The sequence below is a fragment of the Phyllobates terribilis genome, unplaced genomic scaffold (genome assembly GCF_046119375.1).
Source record: "Phyllobates terribilis strain yellow unplaced genomic scaffold, ASM4611937v1 Scaffold_9__5_contigs__length_417890890, whole genome shotgun sequence".
NCBI lineage: Eukaryota > Metazoa > Chordata > Amphibia > Anura > Dendrobatidae > Phyllobates > Phyllobates terribilis.
Window position 1 is genome coordinate 116436376 of NW_027362769.1, and position 27471 is coordinate 116463846.

General features: G+C 46.8%; 2 protein-coding genes across 6 annotated transcripts in view; one reads left to right on the forward strand and one right to left on the reverse strand.

Annotated features, from left to right (window-relative positions):
- Positions 1 to 264: 264 nt before the first annotated feature.
- Positions 265 to 26056, reverse strand: PPIG (peptidylprolyl isomerase G). The gene is made up of 13 exons (XM_073646991.1): positions 25804 to 26056; positions 24487 to 24555; positions 23209 to 23283; positions 22622 to 22729; positions 22501 to 22545; positions 22320 to 22407; positions 21531 to 21560; positions 21295 to 21440; positions 18526 to 18718; positions 12763 to 12924; positions 12440 to 12506; positions 2308 to 2444; positions 265 to 1827 (listed from the first exon to the last, which is right to left on the reverse strand). Exons 2-13 carry the CDS (start codon positions 24545 to 24547, stop codon positions 678 to 680), a joined length of 2262 nt encoding a protein of 753 aa, XP_073503092.1. The 5' UTR covers positions 24548 to 24555; positions 25804 to 26056; the 3' UTR covers positions 265 to 677.
- Positions 25710 to 27471, forward strand: part of LOC141161734 (FAST kinase domain-containing protein 1, mitochondrial-like) — a 34232-nt gene continuing 32470 nt past the window's right edge. For 3 of the 5 annotated variants that reach the window (XM_073646986.1, XM_073646987.1, XM_073646988.1), the window contains exon 1: positions 25711 to 26342. The gene's annotated coding sequence lies outside the window, so the exon portion shown is untranslated. Of the gene's footprint in view, positions 26343 to 27471 lie in introns of all 5 variants that reach the window. The other 2 variants (XM_073646990.1, XM_073646989.1) reach the window with 2 other exon arrangements.

The window sequence follows — 27471 nt, forward strand, 5'->3', positions numbered from 1 at the left end:
ATGGGAGTCCTGCTTTCTGCAGAGAAAAAAAAAGAAAGAAAAATGAACAACTACTCATGGGCAACTCAACTCCACACTTTGTTACTATAGTGTATGCATCATTCCTTCATCCCCTTTTTGTTCCTCCCAGGAACCCTACAACTGATATCTCAAAAGTATAGGCCAAAAATGAAGCAATTGGATGATTAGATAATGTATACAATATACAGGTCATTGTAGATCTTGGCTTCTGTGATTTCTCATCAAAGCCATAGTTCCGCAACATTGGGTCTTTAATGCACAGTAGCGTCCTACTACTGTGACCGGTAATATAGGAGGAGTACTGGTAATGAAGTATTGCCGAATAGGATCAGTTTAATCATAGAACATGCACTTCTTTATACTCCCACAGAAAATATATATTTTTCTCTTACAGCCGCCAAATTACCAAGGGAAAAGGCAGAACAAAAAAAAATAAAATAAAACAAAAAATGGAGAATCATCCTTGGTTGACAGTTTTACATCTAAAATTTTTTTTTTTTTTTTTTTTGGGGCAGGCAGGGAAAGTTTACTAAAAACCTCATGAATACAAGTTATCCAGACCAAGGAATATCAAAAACATAGAACTTTAAATGTATGATTTAAAAAAAAAAAAAAGCTGAATGTCTTTCAGGCTAACAGTAGATAGTATTTATATTTCATTTTTCACTTTTCTCTTCAATAGTTGTAGGACTTGATTGGTTATTTAATTTTACTTCTTTTGTTTCGGGAGAACCTCTCTCACGACTGCGGGACTTTCTGCTCGTCTCCTTGTCGCGTGAAGACCTTCTTTTCTCCTCGTCTCGGCTCCTTTGGTGGGATGAACGGTCTTCTTTGTGTGTGCTCTGTGTATTGGAGTCTGGACTTACGTGATTTCGGCTTGTTCTTCGGACACGCTTACTGTCCGGACTGCTGCTCCGAGACTGCCTCCTCTTATGGCTTTCCCTCTCTGTGGTCTTTTTCTGAGAGCTACTTTCTTCCTTTCTGGAGGAATCTTTGCTTTTGCTCTGACTGACCTCCCTATCGGAAGATTTTGAGCCTCCCCTACTTCTACTTCTTTTATCTCTGGACTTCTCTGGAGTTCCCTTTCGGTCTCTGGATCTGGAGCAGCCTCTTCTCCTGGTGTCTTTTTCCTTGCTCTTAGTGTGGTCTTCACTCCTCGTTCTGTCATTGTCCCTACTTCTTGAGCGAGCTCTTCTGCCATCTTCTCTACTTTTGCTCCGCTCCTTGGTCTTACTGCTAGATCTATGCTTCTTCTCAGATGACTTCTCCTTGCTCTTGCCCTTTTCATGCCTCTCTTTGCTCTTGTGATGCTCCTTGCTTTTAGCTCGACCTTTGCTTCTACCCCGCTCTTTGCTTCTACCCCTTTCCTTACTTTTACTCCTCTCCCTCTCATTTTTGGAAGTACTGTGCCTCGATCTCTCTTTACTCCTGTTCCTCTCTTTATCTTTTTCCTTGTTACTTGAGTGCTTTTCTTTATCCTTTCCCCTCTCGTGCCCCCTTTCCTTACTTCTTGAACGGCTCCTGTCATCACGTTTGCTTTGTTTATTGTGTCGGCTATTTTTTACATTCTCTTTGCTTTCGCTCCTCCTTTCTGATGTTCTTTTTCTCCGCCAGGTCTTGTCCTGTTTTTCTTCATTCTCTAGATCCTTAGACTCTCTGTCCTTGCTGCTTGGCTTGCGGTCTTTGCTTCTCTTCCTGTGATCACTTCTTTTGTGCGGACTCTCAGAACCTTCCCGTTGACCGGACGGTTTCCTCTCTCTTCCTCGAACAGGACTTTTCTGATCATCGTTGTCATTTAATTCACTCCTGTAAAAAGAAAAAAGGCAATTCGTAAACATAAGTTATTCCTTCAAGGGGACATGTGAAGTCTTTTCTATAACACAGATGTCACACACCAAGAGTAGAGTTGGTGTGAATTGATTTTCAGGGCCATGTCCGTTATCTGCGGCTTCTCGACGGGAGCCACGAGAACCACCTCTTAGTAAACGGCATCCGTGGCTATTCTTTTGATTAATCAGCCAGTCATGATGTCACACAGACATCACGCCACAACGATAATGTTGTATCACGCCGGCTATTCAAAAGAATAGGCGATATGCAGTTAGGTAGGACACGGTTCTCAGAGCTCCCGTCCAGCAGCCAAAGACCAGTGACATGGTCGACGGATCGTGTACCGTAAATCAATTCACACCAACTCTTGGTTGCCTTCAGCAAAGCACGTGAGCTCAATGTCCAACTGCAGGACCAGGCCAAGCTGTAATGGTCACATGTATCAGTACAACGTACTTATCTCCCTTGATCCAGCGTTCTCCGCTAGAATATCTCATTCTCTGGGTTCTTTGCATTTCTTGTCTCCAGTGTGGGGGAGTCTCACTTCTCCTAAAACGATCTCTAGACCTAGACCTTGAGGGCGTACGGTAGCGCTAAAAATGAAAAATAAAACGTTGGTCAAAAATGTAAAACTTCTCTACAATCAAAACAAAGACGTATCAAATTGATCCTGTGGTGTGTATGTTTGTAGTACTGCAGACAGGACTGAAGTGACGGCGCTCTCTACATAGCATTCTGGAATGTGTCAAGGCGCTAGACGTAAAAGGGCAATAAATAAAATACCCGTCTGTGACAACTGATGTGCGTAGAAATGAACCATCACTATTGTGTATGGGTGGAAGCTCTGAAGCTACTGGGTTGTGAGCGTGACTGTGGTTATACTACAATCTGTACAACCTGCAATTCACTACGGCACAAGAGAGTCTATAAAGAACTCCTAGAATATTTATAAAGTTTGAAAGAAAAGTTGTATTCCATATACAGTTGAAACCAGAAGTTTACATACACTATATAAAAAGACACATATGCATGTTTTTCTCAATATCTGACATGAAATCAGAATAAATCTTTCCCGTTTTAGGTCAATTAGGATTACCATAATTTGAACTATTTGTCAAATGCCAGAATAATGCGAGAGAGAGAATGTTTTAAAGCATTTTTATTACTTACTGCAAAGTCAAAAGTTTACATTCACAAGGATTACTATGCCTTTAAACAATTCTGGTCTGCCCATATGATGATGTCATGTGTTTGGAAGCTTCTGATGGGTTTTTGGCAACATCTGAGTTAATTACAGACACACCTGTGGATGTATTTTAAATGCACACCAGAAACACACAGCTTCTTTGTGTAGCATCATGGGCAACTCTAAGAAATCAGCCAAGATATCAGGCAGAGAATTGTGAACTTGCACAAGTCTGGCTCATCCTTGGGTACAATTTCAAGATAACTGAAGGTGCCTCAATCATCTGTACAAAGAATTATACCCAAGTACAAACAAGATGGGAATGTCCAGCCATCATACCGCTCAGGAAAGAGCCAAGTTCTATGTCCCAGAGATGAGCGTGCTTTGGTCCGACATGTGCATATCAACCGAAGGACAAAAGCAAAAGACCTTGTGAAGATGATGGCGGAAGCTGGTAAGATTGTGTCAATATCCAAAGTGAAACGGGTACTGCCAGGAAGAAACCATTACTCCAAAAGAAACAAAAAAGCCAGATTAATGTTTGCAAGTGCACATAGGAACAAAGACCTTAATTTTTGGAGACATTTCCTGTGGTCTGATGAAACTAAAATTGAACTTTATGGGAAAAACGACCATCGTTACGCAGGGTTGTGGAGTCGGTAAGCCAAACCTCCGAGACTCCCTCATACACGGCTCATGTTTAAGTGATCAATTTACTGTAGCACAGATTCATCTCAGCTAAAAGTTTAGACCCTTATATCAGGAATAGGACATTTCATAACTTTCCCAAATTCTTATGAAAAAATATTCTCTACTGTGAAGAAAATGCAAGGTAATCCCATGTCAATCACTGTGCACTGCTGGCAGGGGGTGGGGGGGTTTACAGAGCTCTACATATGTAAATTGTAAATCCCACACCACTGCAGCTCAAGCAGAAGGGAGGAGGGCGGAGAAGCAGGAGTGAGATCCCTCACAGCAGCTGTGAGTGGCACAGGATGGCCCATCCCTCAACCATGTGCTCTCTTTGTTCAAGAAACATAATGCAACAGTAGTTATGGGGAAACGATATACCCGAGTGATCCACAACATAGATTTTTGGAAACTGGAAGGAAGGGAGAATCCCATCAGCCCTTACTCCATCGTCCAGCTAGCAAGGATAGGGAGATATGCAGCACAGTCTTTCAGAAGCCTCTAGGGCTGCTGTGTTTGGTTTCCACACGTAGCAGGGGTCCGGGTGGGTCCGTTTACACGAGAACCTGTTCCCTGGGACCATCCAGTAAGGAGGTATAGCCCATTTTAGTTTTGGAGACTCTTAGCTAAGTGGGAACAGGGGTGGAGACTTGGGCTTGAGGAGGAACCCAGAGAGTTTAAAAACTCCTGCAGATCTCCTCCCACCTGTCTTTTCCTGGGGGAGCTTGTGACATCAAGATGTGTGGAAGAAGTCTAGCAACCAAGCAGGGCCCACAACCTTCCCCATGTGGCCACCCATCCCCTGAGCCCGGCTTTCCATCTAAACTGGTAACTGACTTTAAGATCGGCTTAGACTTGTTGCACCATGCTTTTGTATTTGTAACTCTGACCACTGTATATGTAACCCTTATGTATATAGTAGATTGTTTATTGAGCCCTTATGGCGATTAAATATATCATTTAATCTTGGGCTGTTCTTTTATCTCGACCTCCGAACCTTACGTCTGTTGTTCGGTCCAATGAACACGCTACCGGGCTGGTTTCTAGCCCGATATTAGTCTGTTATATCAAATAGGAACTGGTGGCAGCTCTATCCAAGCCGACCAGGCTCTGCTACACTGGAGTAGTAGTGAAAGAGCCTCTCAGTCTGTCAGGGGTGTGAGTGAGTGTGGGGGCCACTTCAGTGTCTGCGTGGACCACCTTTACTCATTCCCTGGTGCCTCACTGTGCCCGTGCGGATAGGAAGTGATGGTGTTGAACAGTACCAATCTGACCGTACGTGTCCTTAAGGGGGGTGCGGAACGTCACGTTGGTGCAAAGGGTAGATCAGTATCACGTGCTCTGGCGTAGTGTGACGTCAGGCTGGATGTGGATCCACCGAAAGAAGCAGCAACAGCAGGATTCTGCGGGGCCCCCCTGGTGCCGTTCCTTCACACCCACATACTGCATTGAACTACTGTATGCAAATTTATTATATATTTTAGGAGTTGGAGTATGTCCATTTCATACCGATTCCACCAAAATTGACACCGACAGCGAGTCCACAACCCTGTCGTTACGTTTGGAGGAAAAAGGGAGAAGCTTGGAAGCCTAAGAACACCATCCCAACTGTGAAACACGGGGGTGGCAGCATCATGTTTTGGGGTTGTTTTGCTGCAGGAGGGACTGGTGCACTTCACAAAATAAAATGGAATAATGAGAAAAGAAGATTATGTGGCAATACTGAAGCAACATCTCAAGACATCAGCCAGGAAGTTAAAGCTTGGGTGGAAATCGGTCTTCCAAATGGACAATGACCCAAAGCATACTGCCAAAATGGTAACAAAGCGGCTTAAGGATAACAAAGTCAATATTTTGGAGTGGACATCACAAAGCCCTGATCTCAATCCGATTGAAAATTTATGGGCAAAGCTGAAAAGGCAGGTGCAAGCAAGGCGACCTACAAACCTGGATCAGTTACACCAGTTTTGCCAGGAGGAATGGGCCCAAATTCCGACCAACTATTGTGAGAAGCTTGTGGAAGGATATCCCAAATGTATGACACAAGTCATTCCGTGTAAGGGCAATGTTACCAAATACAAATGAAATGTATGTAAACTTTTTACTTTGCAGTAAGTAATAAAAATGCCTTAAAACATTCTCTCTCTCTCATTATTCTGGCATTTGGCAACTATTAAAAATTACAGTAATCCTAAATGACCTAAAAAGGGAAAGGTTTATTCTGACTTCATGTCAGATATTGAGAAAAGAGGGATTTTGGTACTCACCGTAAAATCTCTTTCTTGGAGCCTTCATTGGGGGACACAGGACCATGGGTGTATGCCGCTGTCGCTAGGAGGTTGACACTATGCAAAAAAAGGAAAAATAGCTCCTCCTCCGCAGTGTGCACCCGCCTACAGGCACCAAGCTCACCAGTTAGTGGCTAGAGCAGTAGGAGAAGCATAAAAAAAACAACTATGCAATGCCCAACGGGGCACAACCGTGAAAACTAAATGAGATGCCCAACAGGGCCAACTGGACATATGTCCAAACACAGGGAGGGTGCTGTGTCCCCCAATGAAGGCTCCAAGAAAGAGATTTTATGGTGAGTACCAAAAATCCCTCTATCGCTTCATTGGGGGACACAGGACCATGGGACGTCCCAAAGCAGTCCCTTGGGTGGGAGAACAGAAAATAGTCACAGACTAGGTCAGACTTCGGCAACTGCCGCCTGCAGGACCTTCCGTCCAAGACTGGCATCAGCCGAAGAATAAGTGTGAACCTTGTAAAACCTTGAAAAGGTGTGTAGAGAAGACCACGTTGCGGCCTTACAGATTTGAGCGGCCGAAGCCTGATGGCGGACCGCCCAAGAGGCCCCCACTGCCCTGGTGGAGTGAGCCCTTACTCCAGGAGGGGGAGGTTTGCCCGAGATGCGATGTGCCTCCAAGATGGTCAAATGTATCCAACGGGCGATGGTTGACTTTGAAGCAGGGAGACCCTTGCGATGCCCCTCAGGGATGACAAAAAGGGCATCCGAGCGCCAAAGGGAGGCCGTTCTGGAAAGGTACACACGTAGAGCTCTGACCAGGTCCAGTTTGTGCAGAGACTTCTCCCGTGGATGCACTGGAGCAGGGCAAAAGGAAGGCAAAACGATGTCCTCATTAATGTGAAAAGCAGAAACCACCTTTGGCAAAAAGGAAGGCACCAGCCTGAGCACTACTTTGTCAAGGTGGAATACCAGAAAAGGCGACCGACAAGAGAAGGCTGCGAGTTCTGCGACCCTTCTAATAGAGGTAACAGCCACCAGAAAAGCCACCTTCCAGGAAAGAAGAGAGGCTGGAATGTCCTGAATGGGTTCAAACGGAGGCTGTTGTAGGGCGTTTAGGACCATATTAAGGTCCCATGGTTCCACTGGAGGGCGATAGGGGGGCGCCAGGTGGGCCACCCCTTGTAGAAAGGTCCTGACCTGAGGACGGCTAGCTAAGTTACGTTGGAATAGAATGGACAAGGCCCTTGAGAGTGCTGAGAGATAGTCCCGCCTCTAGGCTAGACTGAAGAAAAGCCAAAATGACTGGCAAAGAAAAGGACATAGGAGTCAGTTGATCTTGCTCGCAGTGACGAAAAAAGGCTCTCCAAGTTCTGTGGTATATGCGCGAGGTAGCGGGTTTTCTGGCGTTAATTAGGGTCTGAATGACATTGTCAGTAAAACCCGCCGTCTTCAACACCGCGGCCTCAACGGCCATACCATTAAATTCAGAGAACGAGAACTCTGATGAAGAATAGGACCCTGAGAGAGGAGGTCCGGTAGTCTCCAGGGAGAATCGACGAGCAGATTTACCAGATCTGCGTACCAGACGCGTCTGGGCCAATCTGGGGCTACTAGGAGAACTGGTACTCCCTCTGTCTTGACCTTTTTGATGACTCGAGGGATCAAAGGTAGAGGTGGAAAGAGATAGGGCAGTTGGAACTGTGACCATGATATGACGAGCGCGTCCTGAGCGATTGCTAGTGGATCGCGGGACCGAGCTACAAAGGACGGGACCTTGTGGTTTAACCGGGACGCCATGAGGTCGACGTCCGGCGTGCCCCACCGCAAGCAGATTTGGTGAAACACCTCGGGATGGAGAGACCATTCTCCGGAGGCGGTCTTCTCGGCCCAAAGTAGCACTCTTGCCACCTCTTTTAAAACGGGCTTGCTGCGCGTTCCTCCCTGATGGTTTATGTATGCCACGGCCGTGGCATTGTCCGATTGTACCCGGACTGGGGACCCAGCCAGGATCTTCTGCCAGTGACGCAACGCCAGGTAAATCGCCCTTATCTCCAGAATGTTGATGGGAAGGGAGACTTCGTGGGGACTCCACCGGCCCTGGACCGTGTGTTGTAGAAAAACTGCCCCCCAACCAATGAGACTGGCATCGGTCGTGACCACCTGCCAGCGAAGCGGAAGGAATGATCTCCCGGGTCTGAAGCAGAAGGGCGGGACCACCAGGTTAGCGACCGTCTTACTTGACGAGGTAACTTGATGCGTCGATCTAGAGATGACGCATTCTTGTCCAAGGCTGAGAGAAGGGCTAGTTGAAGAGACCGGGTATGGAACTGGGCAAACGGAAGTACTTCCATGGCTGCTACCATCTTTCCCAGGACACTCATGCATAGGCGAAGGGAGTGTGGACTTGGGTCGGAGAGGATGTGGATTGCTTGTCGTAGAGAGTTCATCTTTTCTCTCGGAAGGAGGACCCGGGCACGGGTCGTGTCGAACTGCATCCCTAGGAAGGTTAGGCGTTGGGATGGGACCAGGGAGGATTTGTCCGTGTTGATCAGCCAGCCTAACCGGGAGAGAGTGTTCAAGGTGATCTGGAGGCTGTGGAGACAGTCCTTGAACGTGGGGCCTTTGATTAACAGGTCGTCGAGGTAGGGGATGATTACAATTCCCCTTGTTCGAAGAATGGCCATAACTGTCGCCATCACCTTCGTGAAAACCCTCGGGGCTGTGGCGAGGCCGAAGGGGAGGGCAGTGAACTGGTAATGCGCGTTCTTGAAGGAAAAGCGAAGGAACTTCTGATGTGACGCGCAGATTGGGATGTGAAGGTATGCATCCTGAATGTCCACTGAGCATAGATATTCCCCGGCCTCCATCGAGGCGATTACCGACCTGAGGGACTCCATCCTGAACTGTCGGATGCGTACATGACGGTTTAGCTACTTGAGGTCCAGAATCGGATGTAGTGAGCCGTCCTTTTTTGGGAAGACGAAGATATTTGAGTAAAGCGCAGAAGAGAGGTGATGGCTTGGAGGAAACCGGGAAGCAGAGATGGTTGTGGGGGGCGGGACCTGAGAAAGCGTGATCGTGGGCTGGAATCAAACTCGAATTTGTAGCCAGAAGTCACAATTTCTTTGACCCAGGCATCCTCTATTGCCGGGAGACAAGAATATGTGAACAGAAGGAGACGGCCGCCCACCCTGGGAGAAGTCCCAGGTGGGAGTGACCCGTCATGTTGAGGAAAACCTGTTGGATCGTGATCGTGATCCAGAGGACTTGGAGGAGCGACTCTTTGGGCGCCAGTTAGGTGTGGGCCAAAAGGAAGGTCTACGACTGTCCCGCTGTGCTTGAGTACGGTCCTGTTGAGAGGAGGGGTTCGGTTGAGCGAACTGACGAAAGGACCAGAATTGAAGGGGGCATCTCCTAGGAAAAGGGCGTTTGGGTCTGGGCTGGGGGAGAGAGGTGCTCTTACCCCCAGTAGCATCAGAGATGATCTGGTCTAGCTTGGATCCAAACAGCCTGGAACCTTGAAAAGGAAGATTAGTTAGAGATCTTTTGGAAGCCGGGTCGGCGTTCCAGGCTTTAAGCCAAAGAATTCTACGTAAGGCAACGAGATTACTGGAAACCCGGGCTGAGCATGCAGCGGAGTCGAGGGACGCCGTAAGTAGATATTTTCCGGCATGGCCGATCTGATCAGCTAAGTCGGCCAGATCGTCCGGGGAGGCGCCTGCTAGGATGCCCTGTCTGAGCTGTTTGGCCCATGCGGACACCGCTTTTGATACCCAAGTTGAGGCGAAGGAAGGGCAGAGGGAGGTGCAAGCAGCCTTAAAGGCTGACTTAGTGAGGGCCTCAACCTCTCTATCCGTGGTATCCTTAAGGGAGGAACCATCCGGAAGAGACAGTACCGTCTTGGCGGAAAGGCGAGAGACGGGAGGATCCACAGATGGGGACTCCGTCCATTTGCTGAGGTGGTCATGGTTAAAGGGGTATAGGACGTTTAACTGTTTCTTTCCTGTAAAGCGCTTTTTTGGATGCTCCCACTGCTTTTGAAAAACACTGTCAAATTCTGCATGATTAGAAAAAGTGCGTGCAGGACACTTAATCTTTTTGAAGGAAACTGAGTAGTCCCGGGAAGGGCTCTCGTCTTCTGTAACATGCAGAGTCTGATTGACAGCCGTTATAAGGCTGTCTATCATGTCCTGGACCTTGGAATACTGGTCTGAGTCAGAACCAGAGTCTGAATCTGAAGCAGAGTTAGATCCCGGGGCGACCTTCGGGGAAGAGGTGTGAGACGCAGGGAGCATCTTGGAGTCTGGAGAGCTGGAGGATGAGCTTGCGTAAGTCCGTTTCTGAGAACGTGCCGTCAGTCTGCCCCTGTGAGGAGGGGGCAGGGGTGCCTGCGAATCGTCTGTGGGGACGTTCGTAGCGCTGGTGGCCGTGGATAACATAGGCAAACGTTCTGGCAAGCGTTCTAAGACCTGCACCAGAGATTGAGAAACCTTGGTGAGGTCAGAGACAGACTGACATAGCAACAGCCCACTCCGGAGGGGAGGGGGTTACCACGTCCTGAGCGGTGGGGGGGATCTTGGGGTGCCAGCATGGCGGGAGGTTTGTAGGTCGAGCAGAAGGCCGCAATGAGACCCGCGGGCCACTTAGTACCGCAAAGAGCACAGGCGTAGTATGTGACGATGTGAGAGGGACGGACTGAGGGCTCCCTGGGTTTGGGCATATGTGCCTTACCAGGGATACTGCAGAGGAGGGCTCAGGTGTCAGGAAAGAGCCTACCCGATCCTTTAGAGAAGCGGTCCCGTGTCCCCCTGAAGGCTCCGAAGGTGCGGCTGGAGCGGGTCAATAGGTGCCGACGGAGCGGGGAGCTGCGTGCGGCAGAGTGATGGCGTCGGTGCAGGGGACGAAGAGTTGATGACGGAGCGCGACGAGGCTCCGATAGGTAAATGGGAAGGGGGGGGCGGGCTTAAGAGGCCCGACGTGATAGGTCCGCAGAAGGCACGAGGGCGTGATGGAAGCGTCACTAAGCTCCTCGGCCCTGGTTGGTCAAAAAGGAGGGGGCGTATAGCCGTCGGAGCGTGACCGCCCACCGGACACGCCCCCCCTAGGAGAAAAGAGCGGCAGATTTGCCGTGCATTATGAAGGAGAAGGAGGAAGTGGCCCAGGGAAGTGCTGTTAAGCACCATGGTTGGTGAGAGGGGGAGGGGGGAGGGAGGCAGGTAACGCCGGGGGACTGGGACCTGCAGCTAAAAGGCAGGGAAGTACCTGTCTTAGCGGGTCCGGCTGTCGTCTCTTCCTCTCCCCTTCTGAGGATGGTCTCAGGATGCCTTCCTGGATAGGGGGGGGAATCCTGGCTTTTCCTCCTTCCCGCACTGTCCGGTCCTGGACAGTGCAGGAGACAGTGTCAACCCCAGAAAACTGGGGGAAGGTCACCCGCAGGGACCACCGTCTCCCTCCCAGGCCGCTCCGAGGAGGGGGCTGGGGTGGGGAATAGGCTAGGACTGGCCACCGAGATCACCCTGAGACACCCTAAGGTGACAGGGGATAAGTCCTGCCCAGCGGGTCCGAGAGTGGGCGATGTGGGGGTAGCCACATTGCTCTCTCGGTCGCTAGTGGGTTAACAGGGGACGCAGTGTTCCCTGTTAGCCTGAAGAGCTGTATCTGAAAGAGAAAAAATAAAGGTTAATAAACACAACAGGGTTGGATCTGTGAAGATCCAGGTCTACCTCCTACAGACACTAGGCTTAAACTGGTGAGCTTGGTGCCTGTAGGCGGGTGCATACTGCGGAGGAGGAGCTATTTTTCCTTTTTTTGCATAGTGTCAACCTCCTAGCGACAGCAGCATACACCCATGGTCCTGTGTCCCCCAATGAAGAGATAGAGAAAACCTGCATGTGTCTTTTTATATAGTGTATGTAAACTTCTGGTTTCAACGGTAAATATTAGTACGGACTACAAACAGGGGTTACTCATTACTAGTCGTCAATTCTGGATCATTTGTAAGTTCATAATGCTCAGTTCTCACTGGCGTTCAAGTTTTTTTTTTAGGAACAGAAATACCGAATTTATACTAGAAACTAATCTTTCACATGAAAACAAAAACGGCACCATAAGGACCCCAATAACTGTAGTGGAGAAAACTGGGCTTCTGCTATTAAAAAAAAAAAAAAAAAAAAAAAGTTGCACATTGCGCTTCTTCCGGTGACTACTGATGGAAGCTGTGCCGCAACCTCCTAACAAAGGTGTGACTCTAGCCTAAAACCCACTTGTAGAGAAAAAAAAACAAAACCAAGAAAACAGCATAAGCCCCCTAAGATGCCCACACGATATGGCGATCTACATTTTCAGTGCAGACTGTATTAGGGAATTGCAGATAATATCGCAGGTCTGTAATGTGCAGAGTGCAGGCGTCTCCGCAATCATAAATATGGGAGAATTAGGTACAAAATCAGTAACAAAATACATACTCTTGGGCCTCTGCCCTTGATCTTTCTTCCAGACCTGGTCACTAAGAGTCTTCGCTGATAAAGGGAACTGTTTGTGGAGATAAAAACATTAAAAAATTGGCGCATTACAGAAATATTATAAGCAAAGTTTAACTAAAAAAAAAAAAAAACCATGTACTGCGGTGCAAGGAAACCTGGTCTGATCCACGTGTTTTCATGGTAAATTACAACTAGAATATTTTTTCTCTTTATTTCGCCAAGAGGTAAGTAGTACCAAATCGCAATAAAAAAAACAGATGTTGGGACAATTAACAAATTGGGTATTTATTGGGGGAGGCACATACCTTTCCCTTTCGCGTTCTCTGTTGTTTAATCGGCTTTCCATCCCCTCAGCTCTTTCAGGGCTTTTTCTCATTAAAAACTTGTTTTCTGGCACAGTGGGGATCTCTTCTGGACGGACGGTGGATGTCACCTGTAGTTCTTGATCTTCATGTTCACTCTCAGAACTGTCAAAAAAAAAAAAAAACAAGATGATATTAATCAGCAATACGAGAATAATGTCAAACAGCTGCAATTATGTGAATTAAAGGTCCATACAATTTAGCCAAATAAGGAAGTTGTCACGTCTTTTTAGTTTGTCTTAACTTCATTTATATTCCTTTATTTCAAAGCATTTTCCACTACTATGATATATCGATGACATATCCATATGATAGGTGTGGATCCGGGATGCCCACGGATCAGCAGTTACCAGGTCCGCCAGTGACCAGATATAAACAGGATATCGAGCCGAATAGCACCGCACCATTCATCTGAATAGGAGCTGATCTGCAGTGGTCACTAAACCATGTGATGGCGCTGTGGAGTTCCTCTCCATACACTGCTTACATACAACAACTGCTGGTAACAGCTAATCAGCAGGGATGCTGGATGTCATATAATAGTATTGGAAAAAACATTGAAAGGGGTTGTCCAGACTTGGGGCTCAAGTCTGCAGTCACTGTATGCGACTGCAGACTTGTGAATCCTCACAGCGCAGTGTGCACGCAGTCAGGATTCTTTGGTGCCGTGATCGGGTGGGCGCGTGACCTTAAGTATGCGATGTTTATACATGTGGTTACATGCCAACTAGACGTGCGCGGCCTTGTTCAATGCAAGCGAATTGAGTAAGGCCAGGCACGTCTACTCAGAATGTGGCCAGAAGTATGCTTGCAGTCACATGAATGCCGTTCCCAGCGCCGAAGAATCTGAACAGTATGCACTGCAAGGATTCAGAAGTCTGCATACAGTGCCTACAAGTAGTATTCAACCCCCTGCAGATTTAGCTGGTTGACACATGCGGAATTAACTTGGCATTGTGACATTTGTACTGTAGATCAGCCTGGAAGTGGGAAATGCACTGCAGCAAATTTTGTTTTTGTTTTTTTTTTTGTTTGTTTTTTAAAACGTAAAAAGTTAATTCAGAGTGTCATTTATTATTCAACCCCTCAAACCACAAGAATTCTGTTTGGTCCCCCTAAAGCAGGGTTCCCCAACTCCAGTCCTCAAGGCCCACCAACAGGTCATGTTTTCAGGATTTCCTTAGTATTGCACAGGTGATGGAATTATTGCCTGTGCAGGTGATGCAATTATCACCTGTGTAATACTAAGGAAATCCTGAAAACATGACCTGTTGGTGGGCCTTGAGGACTGGAGTTGGGGAACCCTGCCCTAAAGTATTAAGAAGTAATTCAGGCACCAAGAATAATGAGCTTCACATGTGTGGATTAAAGATCTCTTTTGCCAGCCTTTTCTGACTATTTAAGACCCTCCCCAAACTTGTGAACAGCACTCAGACATGGTCAACATGGGAAAGACAAAGGAGCATTCCAAGGCCATCAGAGACAAGATTGTGGAGGGTCACAAGGCTGGTAAGGGGTACAAAACCCTTTCCAAGGAGTTGGGCCTACCTGTCTCCACTGTTGGGAGCATCATCCGTAAGTGAAAGGCTTATGGAGCTACTGTTAGCCTTCCACGGCCAGGACAGCCTTTGAAAGTGTCCTCCCGTGCCGAGGCCAGGCTTGTCCGAAGAGTCAAGGCTAACCCAAGGACAACAAGGAAGGAGCTCCGGGAAGATCTCATGGCAGTGGGGACATTGGTTTCAGTCAATACCATAAGTAACGTACTCCACCGCAATGGTCTCCGTTCCAGACGAGCCCGTAAGGTACCTTTACTTTCAAAGCGTCATGTCAAGGCTCGTCTACAGTTTGCTCATGATCACTTGGAGGACTCTGAGACAGACTGGTTCAAGGTTCTATGGTCTGATGAGACCAAGATCGAGATCTTTGGTGCCAACCACACATGTGACGTTTGGAGACTGGATGGCACTGCATACGACCCCAAGAATACCATCCCTACAGTCAAGCATGGTGGTGGCAGCATCATGCTGTGGGGCTGTTTCTCTGCCAAGGGGCCTGGCCATCTGGTCCGCATCCATGGGAAGATGGATAGCACGGCCTACCTGGAGATTTTGGCCAAGAACCTCCGCTCCTCCATCAAGGATCTTAAGATGGGTCGTAATTTCATCTTCCAACAAGACAACGACCCAAAGCACACAGCCAAGAAAACCAATGCCTGGTTCAATAGGGAAAAAGTCAAGGTGTTGGAGTGGCCTAGTCAGTCTCCTGACCTTAACCCAATTGAAAACTTGTGGAAGGAGCTCAAGAATAAAGTCCACATGAGACACCCAAAGAACCTAGATAACTTGGAGAAGATCTGCACGGAGGAGTGGGCCAAGATAACTCCACAGACCTGTGCCGGCCTGATCAGGTCTTATAAAAGACGATTATTAGCTGTAATTGCAAACAAGGGTTATTCCACAAAATATTAAACATAGGGGTTGTATAATAATTGACCCACACTTTTATGTTTAAAATTTAATAAAATTCAACTGAGCAACATAACTTTTTGGTTTGTAAGATTTATGCTTCTGTTCATAAAACCTACTCTCGTTTGCAATTTGGAGGCTCTAACTTGTTTGCATCTTATCAAACCAGCTAAATCTGCAGGGGGTTGAATACTACTTGTAGGCACTGTAGAATGACCGCAGACTTAAGCTCCAAGCTTGGAAAATCCCTTTAAGGCTGTGTGCCCATGATGCGTTTTTTAAGCGTTTCCGCAGCGGCAAAAACGCTGCAGAAACGCTTAAAAAACGCATGGTAGAAGGTCTGCCATGTTCCCCAATGATAATCCGCATGTGCTGTGCACATGCTGCGGAAACTTCCGCTGCGAATTATCATTGCGGAAATAAAAACCGCAGCACTACCAATTATTTTGCGGAAGTGCTGCGTTTTCGCCGCCATTGACTTGCATTAGAACGCATGTATTCCGCTTCACTAGATAAGCACATGCGGAATACATGCGTTTAATGTGCAGATGGTACCCAGGTCTAGAGGAGAGGAGACTCTCCTCCGGACCCGGGTACCATAGAAAACTGTAAAAAAAAAAAAAAAAAAAAAAAAAAAAAGAATAAAATAAAAAATAAATGTTATACTTACCTTCTGACGGCCCGCGGTGCGCTCCTCCTCTCATGCCGGCAGATCGCGATGGACTGAAGGACCTGCGCTGACATCATAGTCATGAGACGGGTCACGCGACGCGGACGTCGGCAGGTCCTTCAGTGTACCGCGATGTGCCGGTAGCCAGGACGGAGGGAAGCAAGACAGCGCGGGCCCTCGGAAGGCAAGTATATATTTATTTTTTTTATTTTTAAACATTCTTTCCGGTCACACTATATAAATCCATGCCGTTTGCATGGGTTTATATAGTGTGACCAAGTTGTCAAGCACTTTCCAAGTAATGCTAAAATCTCTTAGAAAGCGCTTGTCAACCCGCATGCGGAAATGCAAGTGAAGAACGCTTCACATCCGCTTGTCCCTGGCAGGAAAAAAGCATGTACAATCCGCATGTACAATCCGCATGCGTTTTTTCTGCCAGGGAGATGCAGAAACGCTCAGGAAAGTCCGGAGCATTTCTGCATCGTGGGCACATACATAGTAACATAGTTTGTAAAGCCGAATAAAGACTTGCGTCCATCAAGTTCGACCTGTTAGTTCTGTAATTGCTAAAGTTGATCCAGAGGAGGGCAAAAACCTCAAATGATTAAGCCAATCTTCACCTGAGGAAAAATTCCCTCCCGACTCTGAAACCAGCAGTCAGAATAAATCCCTGTATCAACCTACTATTTTATTTTATTTTTAAGTATATGCTGAAATCTGCCTGGTATCTAGAAATGCATCCAGTCCCCGCTTGAACTGGTGTAGTGAATCTGACATTACCGTCTCCTCACTCAGTGAATTCCATATTCTCACTGCTCTTACCGTAAAGAACCCCTTCCTATGCTGGTGCTGAAACCTTTTCTCTTCCAGTCTTAGTGAATGCCCTCTTGTTACCGTAATATCCCTCCTTTTGAACAAATCCCGGGCAAGATCTCTATACTGTCCCCTAACATATTTGTACACATTTATTATGTCCCCCCTCAACCTTCTCTTTTCCAGGTTGAATAGTCCTAGTTTTGCCAACCTCTCTGGGTATTGCAGTCCCTCCATTCCCTTTATTAATTTTGTTGCCCTCCTTTGTACCTTTTCAAGCTCATTTATATCCTTTCTATATATTGGGGCCCATAACTGAGCACAGTATTCCAAGTGTGGTCTGACCAGTGCTTTGTACAGTGGAAGAACAATGTTCTCATGTTTTGCAGCTATACCTCTTCTGATACATCCCATTACCCTGTTTGTCCTTACAGCAGCGGCCTGACTTTGGACACTCCAATTTAGTTTGCTATCAATCAAGATGCCCAAGTCCTTCTCCATCTCTGAATTCCCCAATGATTTCCCATTCAGTGAGTACTGGTGACTTCCATTTTTCCTTCCCATATGTATGACCTTACATTTCTCCTCGTTAAACCTCATTTGCCATTTAATGCTCCACCTACCCAGCTTATCCAAATCCCTCTGTAGGTCTTCACTATCCTCTTTTGTATTAATTGTTTTACATAACTTTGTGTCATCTGCAAATATTGACATTTTACTATTTATCCCGTTGACTATGTCGTTAATAAAGATATTAAATAACATTGGGCCTAGTACAGACCCCTGTGGTACCCCACTAGTGACGCTTACCCAATCTGAGTATATTCCATTTATAACCACCCTCTGCCTTCTATCCTTTAGCCAGTTAGCTACCCACTTGCAGACATTTTCCCCCAGCCCCATCATTCTCATTTTGTATACCAACCTATTATGTGGCACGCTATCGAACGCTTTTGAGAAGTCGAGATACACGACATCCACTGGTTCCCCCTGATCTACTCGAGAGCTAACCTCCTCGTAGAAGTCAATTAGGTTTGTTTGGCAGGAGCGATTCCTCATGAATCCATGTTGGTTCGGGATTAAAAGATTATTAGCATCAAGATGCTCCGTAATTGCCTCTTTAATGAAGCTTTCAAAAATTTTGCCCACAACGGACGTCAGACTCACCGGCCGATAGTTTCCGGCGTCACTTTTTGCTCCCTTTTTGAATATTGGCACTACATTCGCCTGTCGCCAATCAAGTGGCACAGACCCAGTCTCAACAGAGTCCTTAAATATAAGATATAACGGTCTGTCTATCACATTACTTAACTCCCTTAGTACCCGTGGGTGTATGCCATCAGGTCCTGGTGATTTGTTTATTTTAATGTTACTGAGGCGTTTCTGTACCCCAGCTTGGGTTAGATTTGTCATACTTAGTGGAGGATTAAGCTTGTCACTTCTCATTTCTCCTGTTAGTTCTATTTCCTTTGTGAAAGTTGTCGAAAAAAAATTATTTAATAGATTAGCTTTATCCTCATCTTTCTCTATGATTTTGCCTTCCTCACTTTTTATCGGTCCAATATTGTCCGATTTAATCCTTTTACTATTTATATACGTAAAGAACAGAGAACATAGCCATAGCCTTAGTGTTAAGAAACTCCCCTGTGGCTGAGAAGCAACAGAGGACACAGGATTCCTGGTGGGGTCTTAGCAGTAAATTTGTGCTTTATGCATTTACACGCCCCGGCAGATCTCAATACAGAAGCAGTGAATTACCTCTTTTTAGTCTTCTTCCGCTTTTTCTTCTCCTTTTTCTGCTTCTTTGAATTTTTCTTATGTTTCTTCTTTTTCTTCTTGGATTTCTCCCCTTCATCAGAGTCAGAAGATGAAGCAGAGGAGGAGTCGGAATCACTAGAGCCGTCAGTGTCGCTGGATGATGGAGACTTGTGTCTTTTCTTCTCTTTCTTAGCTAATGAAGTTGGAAAGTTACAAGATAAGACACTTCTTACTGTACAACCATTATTTACATAGAATATTACATTTGCATAGTTGGATCGCTATCATTTTAAGCTTTTTATCCTATCTGGAGAACCTTTCCCTAAAGAAAACCTGCTGGTGATCTGTCAATAATAGCAGGGTAGCTTCTGGTGGCAATTCTGGGTCCAGACATAGAGTATATGGACAGGGGTTGTAAATTTAAGACCAGATCTTTAAAGCGTCTATCCAGTCACGCTAGCTTCCCCATTGGGTAGCGAAAGGAGCTGCAAATGGCATAAAATGCTGCTTTCTTTTCCTCTGATACTAAACAGTACTTGCCGATGACCCTTGGTTTGCACTAAAACAGCAGGTTTAGAAAATCTGATTGCAACCTCTTCCCCCTTGATCTCAACCATCACCTGCTCCCCTATCCTTTAATCAAACTGCAAGTTGGATAAATGGTGTATACAATAAAGCAGAGGTCCCCAACCGCCGGTCCGCGGACCAGGACCGGGCCGTTGGGGTTTTTCAGCCGGTCCGCGGGGAGAGGGGGCCCCTCCAGCCTCCAGCAGGGCCGCCATCAGGGCATGACTGCCCTGACTCCAGTATGGGGCCCGGCCGGTAGGAGCCCCCTCGGAGCCCCCCTCTTGTGCGTCTCTCTCCTCATGGGGCCCCCGGCCGCATGCTAAGCGCCGGGTCCGGGACATCTTAGCGCTGCGCTGCTGCACCTTCATGATTCCCCTGACTTCCGGTCATGTGACGGCGCCGTCACATGGCCGGAAGTCAGGAGAACCTGGTGTCAGCGATTTGGACGAGCGCCAGGATTCTGCAGGGATCGCATGGGGGTAAGTATAACAAGTTTTATTTTTTTTTAAATACAATTAACTAGGAGTGGGGGGAATGGGAGATCCACATGGGGGGGGGGGGGGGAGAGATGAGAGATCCACATGGGGGGGGGGGGGGGGGAGAGATGAGAGATCCACATGGGGGGGGAGGGGAGAGATGAGAGATGCACATGGGGAGAGATGAGAGATGCACATGGGGGGGGAGGGGAGAGATGAGAGATGCACATGGGGAGAGATGAGAGATGCACATGGGGAGAGATGAGAGATGCACATGGGGAGAGATGAGAGATGCACATGGGGAGAGATGAGAGATGCACATGGGGAGAGATGAGAGATGCACATGGGGAGAGATGAGAGATGCACATGGGGAGAGATGAGAGATGCACATGGGGAGAGATGAGAGATGCACATGGGGAGAGATGAGAGATGCACATGGGGAGAGATGAGAGATGCACATGGGGAGAGATGAGAGATGCACATGGGGAGAGATGAGAGATGCACATGGGGAGAGATGAGAGATGCACATGGGGAGAGATGAGAGATGCACATGGGGAGAGATGAGAGATGCACATGGGGAGAGATGAGAGATGCACATGGGGAGAGATGAGAGATGCACATGGGGAGAGATGAGAGATGCACATGGGGGGAGGGGAGAGATGAGAGATGCACATGGGGGGGAGAGATGAGAGATGCACATGGGGGGGGAGGGGAGAGATGAGAGATGCACATGGGGGTGAGAGATGCACATGGGGGGGTTATGTTTACATAACTTTGTTGCCTTATGAAGGGCGGGGGGGGCCCCCAAAAATTTCTTGCACAGGGGCCCACTACAGTCTGTGTCCGCCCCTGGGATGAAGTAAATGCAGCTGAACAGCAGCTGTCAGGACAGCTGCCCTGTCCTGCTGCAGGGCGTGATGGGGCCTCAGTGATGCGGCTCCTGGCACAGCACATTATGTGGGGCTCCTGGCATAGCTCCTGGCGGGGACCTGGTCTACACTATATGATAAGTATGCACTAAACTCCAAATCCCTCCATTACCCCGCCCCCATATGACCAAAGCCCCGCCCACCCCACCCCCTCCTTGCTGGGCCATGGAAAAATGATCTTGCTTCAAGCCGGTCCCTGGTGCAAAAAAGGTTGGGGACCACTGCAATAAAGGGAGTGATAACGTACTGATCAGTGGAGGTCTGACTGCTGGGATCCGCACTGATTGGAAGTACAGGGATTTTTTTGGTCCCCGACGGTGCAACTTTAACCCAGCTACAAAATGCAAGTTGGGTGTCTGATGATCGCCACTTTATTCATTGTCTATGGGACTGCATAGCCCTCAGCAGCCCTATAGGAAATTAATGAAGTGGCAGTCAGTATGCGCTCAGCCGCTCCATTCTACCAGAGATAAAAGTTCCCAGTTCCATTTGGACCCCACTAATCAATAAGTTATGACCTGTGGATAGGTGATAACTTATTTTCACCGGACAACCCTTTTAAGCATAACTGCTTTACTTGGAAATAATACTTTTTGAGCACAAACACAATCCAAAAAGAATTAGTACTAACAATGCTTCTAGAGAAGTAATGTTGTACCCAACTGATCACGTTAGGATCCGTATGAGAACCAGCACATCATGGACAATTTATTACAGCGTCTTAAGACACCTGGATCCAAACAGACCCTCCTCAGTGTGAATCCCGTTACCACTGGATAATAAAAACACCTTCTCACATTTTGACTTCTGAACCTGGACGAGTTCTCCACAATTCTGGATCCGGACTTCCGTTGACGGTTTGCTGGAAGCGTCTGTCTTCTGATTCTCAATCTCTCTTACCACATCCTGGCCAGATATCAATTGCCCAAAAACTACGTGAAGACTGTAAGGACAAAAAAAAAAAAACAACAGAAGTCAATCACCAAGTTTAGCAAAAGACAACACGCTGCGTAGTAAAAGTAAAACGAGTTACCCATCCAGATGAGGGGTTGGCTTTGTTGTTCTGAAGTGGGGTCAGATAAATGGAAAAAAAAAACAACATAAATACAATCAAGTGATATTAATAATAAAAAAAAAAAATGTAAAAATATATTTTCTAATAATTTGCAGATAAGAAAAGTCGCATAATGGCTTATTCATTACACAGTGTCCTGAGGACAGGGCTTTGGCCGCAGCTGCACCTACGGAAGTGATCTGGGATGACTTCAGTTGTGGAGGTGACCCCATAATATATGGATAATAGAGATGAGTGAATCAACTCGAAGGACCTTGGTCTGGCAGTCACATTATTTTGACAGGAGCGTTACTAACCGCGTCCTATGTGTCAGCATCCTCTGATTTGTAAGCGCCTGGTGTGACATCATTGTTGCAGCATGATGTTGCATTGGACCTACTAATCAGAAGAAGCATTGGGGATGCCGGCAGGTAGGAGGAGGGTCGTAGGGATCCCCACCCGGCAGCCATGGACTACTCACATGGCCACTAGACCAGGGTCCTGAAAATAGTATTGCTCATCTTTAATGGATAAGTCAAGCCCCCTGGAGAGATAGCAATGGTTCTTTGCTCTGACTAACCAGGCAAATCCCAAGCCTGGACCCCATCTGTAATGTCTAAATATCCAGAAAAAACAGTAAGTCTGGGGATATCTCAAGGGTGCAACCCTTATTAAAGGGTTTGTCCTCCAGAGTTGGGAGGTGAGCAGGGCCAGTTATGCCATGTCGGCTCATCACTGCCCGGTGGGGCTTGATCAGTAACTACTTACATGAAAAACTGTGACCCGTTGGTATCTTTGCCTCTATTGGCCATGGACAGCAAGAATTCCTTGTTGTGCTGAACTGAGAAGTTCTCGTCTGGAGGAAAGAGAGTAAATTAGCAACAAAAAAAAAAAAATGTGAAAAGCAACAGGTGACCGCAGGAGATTACACACGGGGCTTCTTACATACCTTCAAAAAAGCCTCCATAGATTGACTCTCCGCCTCGTCCATTCCCTGAAGGTACAAATTGTACTCAGTACAATGAAATGTTTACACAGGACCCTGATAAATGGAGAACACACAAGCTTACCTTCAGTAAAGTCTCCCCCCTGGATCATGAAATCCTTCACCACTCGGTGAAACAAGCAGCTCTTGTAATACAACGGCTTCTGGGTGGTTTTCCCAATGCCCTTCTCACCTGGGGAGGGAAAGAGTCGAAGAGACGGATTCAACGTAAAATCCAGGTATTTTAACGTTTTGACTGTAGGACAAAGTGGGAATGATGTCTACTGCGTATTTTACCCTGCAGGTACAGAATATTTCCTGTGGGGTGGCCTAAAAACACCCGATGTCTCAGGATCTGACATAAACGTCCGATAAGTGCGGGAATGGGGATCCGTGTCTCGTGGCCATCGTAATCACAGTGGTGGCCGCATAGTCACGACTCTATGGAAGTCTGCTCTGGCCATAAATGATAGGGATACCCCCCTCTACGCAATGCACAGTCAGCCATGGGTCACCGTGAAGCTCCGACACAGACTACTTGGGTCTCATCATCAGAAGTCGATGATGAAGAGTGAAGAGGAATACATTTTTCGGGAAACACTGGGATTACAGTAATACAGCTCGCCTTGGGGGAGCCCCAGGCATTTCTACCACAAAGATGCATCCACTGACCTGTGCAAAGACATCGGAAATTTTCACACGTTTTTGGACAGACGTCTGTAAACAGTTCAAAGACGACTCTTCCAGCTGCGAGAGAAGATAGGAGAGAATTAATAATGTCATACATGGTCACTCATTTACTGACCGGCAGTAAAGAACCTCGTTCACACAGGACAAAGCCCCCGTCACCTCTCAGGAAGACCTCCACAGAAAGTGAAGTCCAAGCAAGTCATTGGCGCAGGGGGAGCCGTACGTACGCCCTCATAGCTCTTCTGATTGGCAGAGAAGCCTCACCCAATATAGGTGCTGATATCCCCATAGATGCCCACCTTAGAAGGCTTTTCCCACTAATGACAATAACATGTAATAAATAGCCACAGGATAGGAGGGTGATGCATGATGGATGGGGGTCTAACCACTGGGACCACCACCGATCACTGTGTTTCTCATTGTGCGCTGTCAATAAGAGCGGTGGTCACCAGGGTTGGCCATTGGCCACGTCCGTAATCTGTGACAGCCCCGAGAGCCGCCTGTTACATCCCAGCATCCGCAGCTCTTCTGTTGATTAGTTGGCGCCTGGCGTCACAGGTAAGAGGCGGCTCTTAGATTACGGACACGGGCGAAAGGATCGATTCGCACCATCTCTAGCGGTCGCACATTCGTACCTTCGAATGGCGCATTGCTCAGATGTGTTCTCTTTACACCAGGGACTCAGACGTGTCATCCTTGTGTTACAACAATGAGAAGTCTTCAGGACGGCAGCCATATAATACCATGGAAATCTCTGGTGGCCTGCGACTCCCTCTCTACCAGGGATGCTGGAAACAGGACCCAAGGTGATCAGCAGACCACCCAAAAGACCACATATCATAAGAGGTCGTCTCCGAGACCATCCCTGTCTGACAAATATCCTCAGAGATATACTGGATGCCAAACATGGTTCTACCAGGCAGCACGGTGGCTCAGTGGCTAGCACTGCAGCACTGGGGTCCCGAGTTCAAATCCCAACAAGGACAACATCTGCAAGGAGTTTGTATGATCTCCCTGTGTTTGTGTGGGTTTCCTCTGGGTTCTCCGGTTTCCTCCCACACTCCAAAGACTGATAGGGAACTTAGATTGTGAGCCCCAATGGGGACAGTGATGATAATGTCTGTAAAGTGCTGTGGAATTAATGGCGCTATATAAGTGAGTAAAATAAATAAATACCTAGGCCGGTCAAGAAAGACCACCCAACGGGAACCATCATTATTAGAGTTGTAGTTCTTAGATAATAAAGGAGGAGGCACTTACCTGGTACATTGTTGATTGTTATATCAAAAAAACAACGAGGACGCTGCACTTTGACCCCCATGATCTCCACTGGAAGAAAAAAAAAAAAAAAAAAGAAGATATGGATGTGAAGACTTCTCATTATTTTATATATCTGATGAACAGGACTGTGCTGCAGTACCAGGGCAAGCCACTACTAAGCATACGACGCTGTGTCTGTTAAACAATGAAAAGCATATGGAGCCCCTTTAAATTTGCAGATTGCTGGGGGTCCAGGGAGTCACAAACTGGCAGTTATGATTTTGAAAGCCTTTCCTAAGGATAGTCAATCAATATTATTATTATTACTATTATTTTTATTAAATGCATGTATTTGGGGCTAAAATTCATTTTATTTTTACAATTGGGTTTCATTAAAAACGTTGCACTTTTATTATTTCATTTTTATAGAATTTTTCCCTCTATAGCCTCTGTGTGTCGCACTATGTATTGCTGGCTGCAGAATGAGTTAACTGAGAATTGGTCAGTGATTCTGTAACTCTTCTGAGCTGATTTATAACCAGCGCTGAATATGCAGGGAAACAACTTGGAAATGCAACCCAATCGCAAAAAAAAAATGATTTTTAGTCCCGAATACATGCACTTAAGAAGAAAAAAATGGCCCCAAGGTAGAGAAACCCCCTTTAAATGACTGGACAAGACCAATGATAAGTGGTGCCACTTATATCAGACAGCCCCCTCTCTTCTTGTACAGGTATCTTCGGGGGGAGCTGTGAATGAGGACGCGTTAGCAGGTCACTATGTTATCCCTTAAAGGGGATGTCCACTTTGGTAGGAAGGGTCTATCAGCGGAGGTCTGACACCTAAAGATAAATCGCATTTCCATCCTTCTATATTACAGATGACAGCCTGTGGTCTGGGATCTGACTATTGCGCTTGTCGTCTAGTTTCCTGCAGGGAAGTAGTCAGGAATGATCCTTCCCACCTATAATAATTGGCTGATTTTCACCTCTGTGGCTAGACATCACAAAAACTACAACTCCCAGCATGCCTTGCCTGCTCTACGGGATATCTAGTGACGCCAATCCGAATCTGCAGATGCTAATGAATGCTATACTGCTGGGACGTGTAGTTCTACTAATGTGCACCAATGAATGAGACTTCTTCAAATTAGCGCTGATTACCCAGAACTTGTGTCCCTGGTGCATTCTGGGATTTATAGTTCTGCAGCAAAGTGTTAGTTATGGACCTTCCACCCCCAGCAGGGATGATCTATGCGCGGCCACAACCAGCCCTGCCGCAGGAAACGACGTGTGCATGCATTAAATGCGTCCTCACCTCAGTCCGGACGGCGGACAGACACCGTGCGAGCTGCAAGAGAGGTCCAGCCAGTGTTCCCCGCAGTCTGAGCGGCAGATGAAGGACTCAGGGAAGCAGAAGCGTGCGGAAAGCCAACGAGTACAGCACCATCCGGGCCGGATCCGCCTCCCTCCTCAGCACTGAGCGCGGAGAACACACAGACAGGAGCCAACAGACGCCGATCGAATCGTTCCTAAACTGCAAAGGAAGATGGCTGCTCCAACATAGGTCACATGACCAGGTTGGAGATGATTCGTCATCAACTGATAGTGACTGGCCTGATTTTCTCGCGAGAGCTTGTAGACGCCTTTACTTCCTGTGTGTGTTTTTTTTTCACCTCAACCAAACTTACTCTTAGCAGCGCGGTGAACTGTGGAAGTATGCAGGTCTTGCAAGATGACGTCAACTATGCGACAGGAAGTGTGAGACTCACATGTCTTTGAGGCTCATGCAGGAGTTTGAGTTGTCCTCTGGGTCCAGAATAAAACAAAAAACAGCCAACCACGTCCTCATCAAGTGTAAGCATTTGTATTTAATTCTATGCAATTTACTTGAAAATATATTTGTATCTTTATTTACGATTCTGGTTATGAATGAGCCGAGCGTTCAGTACAATTAAATGTCATAAGGATCTGAAAAATGGTGTTAGGACGTAGATGCCGCGTGTTCATTTTGCTGCATTTTGCTGATTCGTCAGACCGCTCGCAGTAGAAATTACTGGGAGAATAAGTGATTTTTAAGAATTGCAAAACTTTTAGGCAGGTGTGAAAAACTGCTGCAGAGTAAGACTGCTTTAAAAAGTAGAAGTATTTATTTTATATAAATTAACAAAATGCAAAGAGAATGGGAAATTGAAATCAAATCAGGATTTGGCATCTTTCAATACAGCATCCAATTATTCCAGGTACACGTGCACAAAGTCAGGGATTTTGTAGGATTACGTATAGTCGGGTGTATAAACAATTATACCAAACAGGCGATAATGCTAATCATTTACATAGGTAGGTTAAAATACGGTTGTTGACTGAAACAGAAATAGCTGTGTAGGAGGCTTAAAACTGTATGAGGAACAGCTAAATTCTGCTACAGAGGTGAGGTTGTGGAAGACTCGTTCATGTCACAGGTCTTTCACCATTAAAGGAGAGAGGAGTGCGGTGGATCCCGGGCGCTGACGTTGACAAAGCTTAATCCTTAGGTATGCCTGAGGAAGGCGTAGATTGTACTCCGAAACGCATTTCAATAAATTGGACTTTTCTTTTATACTTAACTCCTGAATTAACCTCTATCCCGGGATCCACCGCAGTCCTCTTTCATTTACTTATGTCCTCTCAATTTGGTGTGAGTTCAGCAGCCAAAGCAGCAGCCATGAATGGATTATACATCACTCTTTACGTAGCGAGTGACCAACCCTCCAACTCCCCTCACCTATTGCCCACGATGTTACAGAGGGAGCGCCTCTTGTTTTTTTTTTTATCTCTCCAGATCTTTCACCATAGGAAGACTGAGCCATGGTATGCGGCTGAGGACCATAGTTGGAGGTGAGACTAGTCCAACTTTTTTGGTATTTGACAGCGCCGCACCAGGAGATCTGTCAATCACCTGCTGTGGCACTCGGAAATGCCGTCTGGGGATGTTGCCAGACTAGCC

Excerpts from the sequence above, each read along its gene's own strand:
- PPIG (XM_073646991.1), bottom strand. The coding sequence starts at position 24,547 with ATGGGGGTCAAAGTGCAGCGTCCTCGTTGTTTTTTTGATATAACAATC. Across the intron at positions 22,408-22,500 it reads CTATGGAGGCTTTTTTGAAG|ACGAGAACTTCTCAGTTCAG; the intron begins GTATGTAAGAAG and ends TCTTTCCTCCAG. Across the intron at positions 21,561-22,319 it reads AACGGGTCACAGTTTTTCAT|AACAACAAAGCCAACCCCTC; the intron begins GTAAGTAGTTAC and ends ACCCCACTTCAG.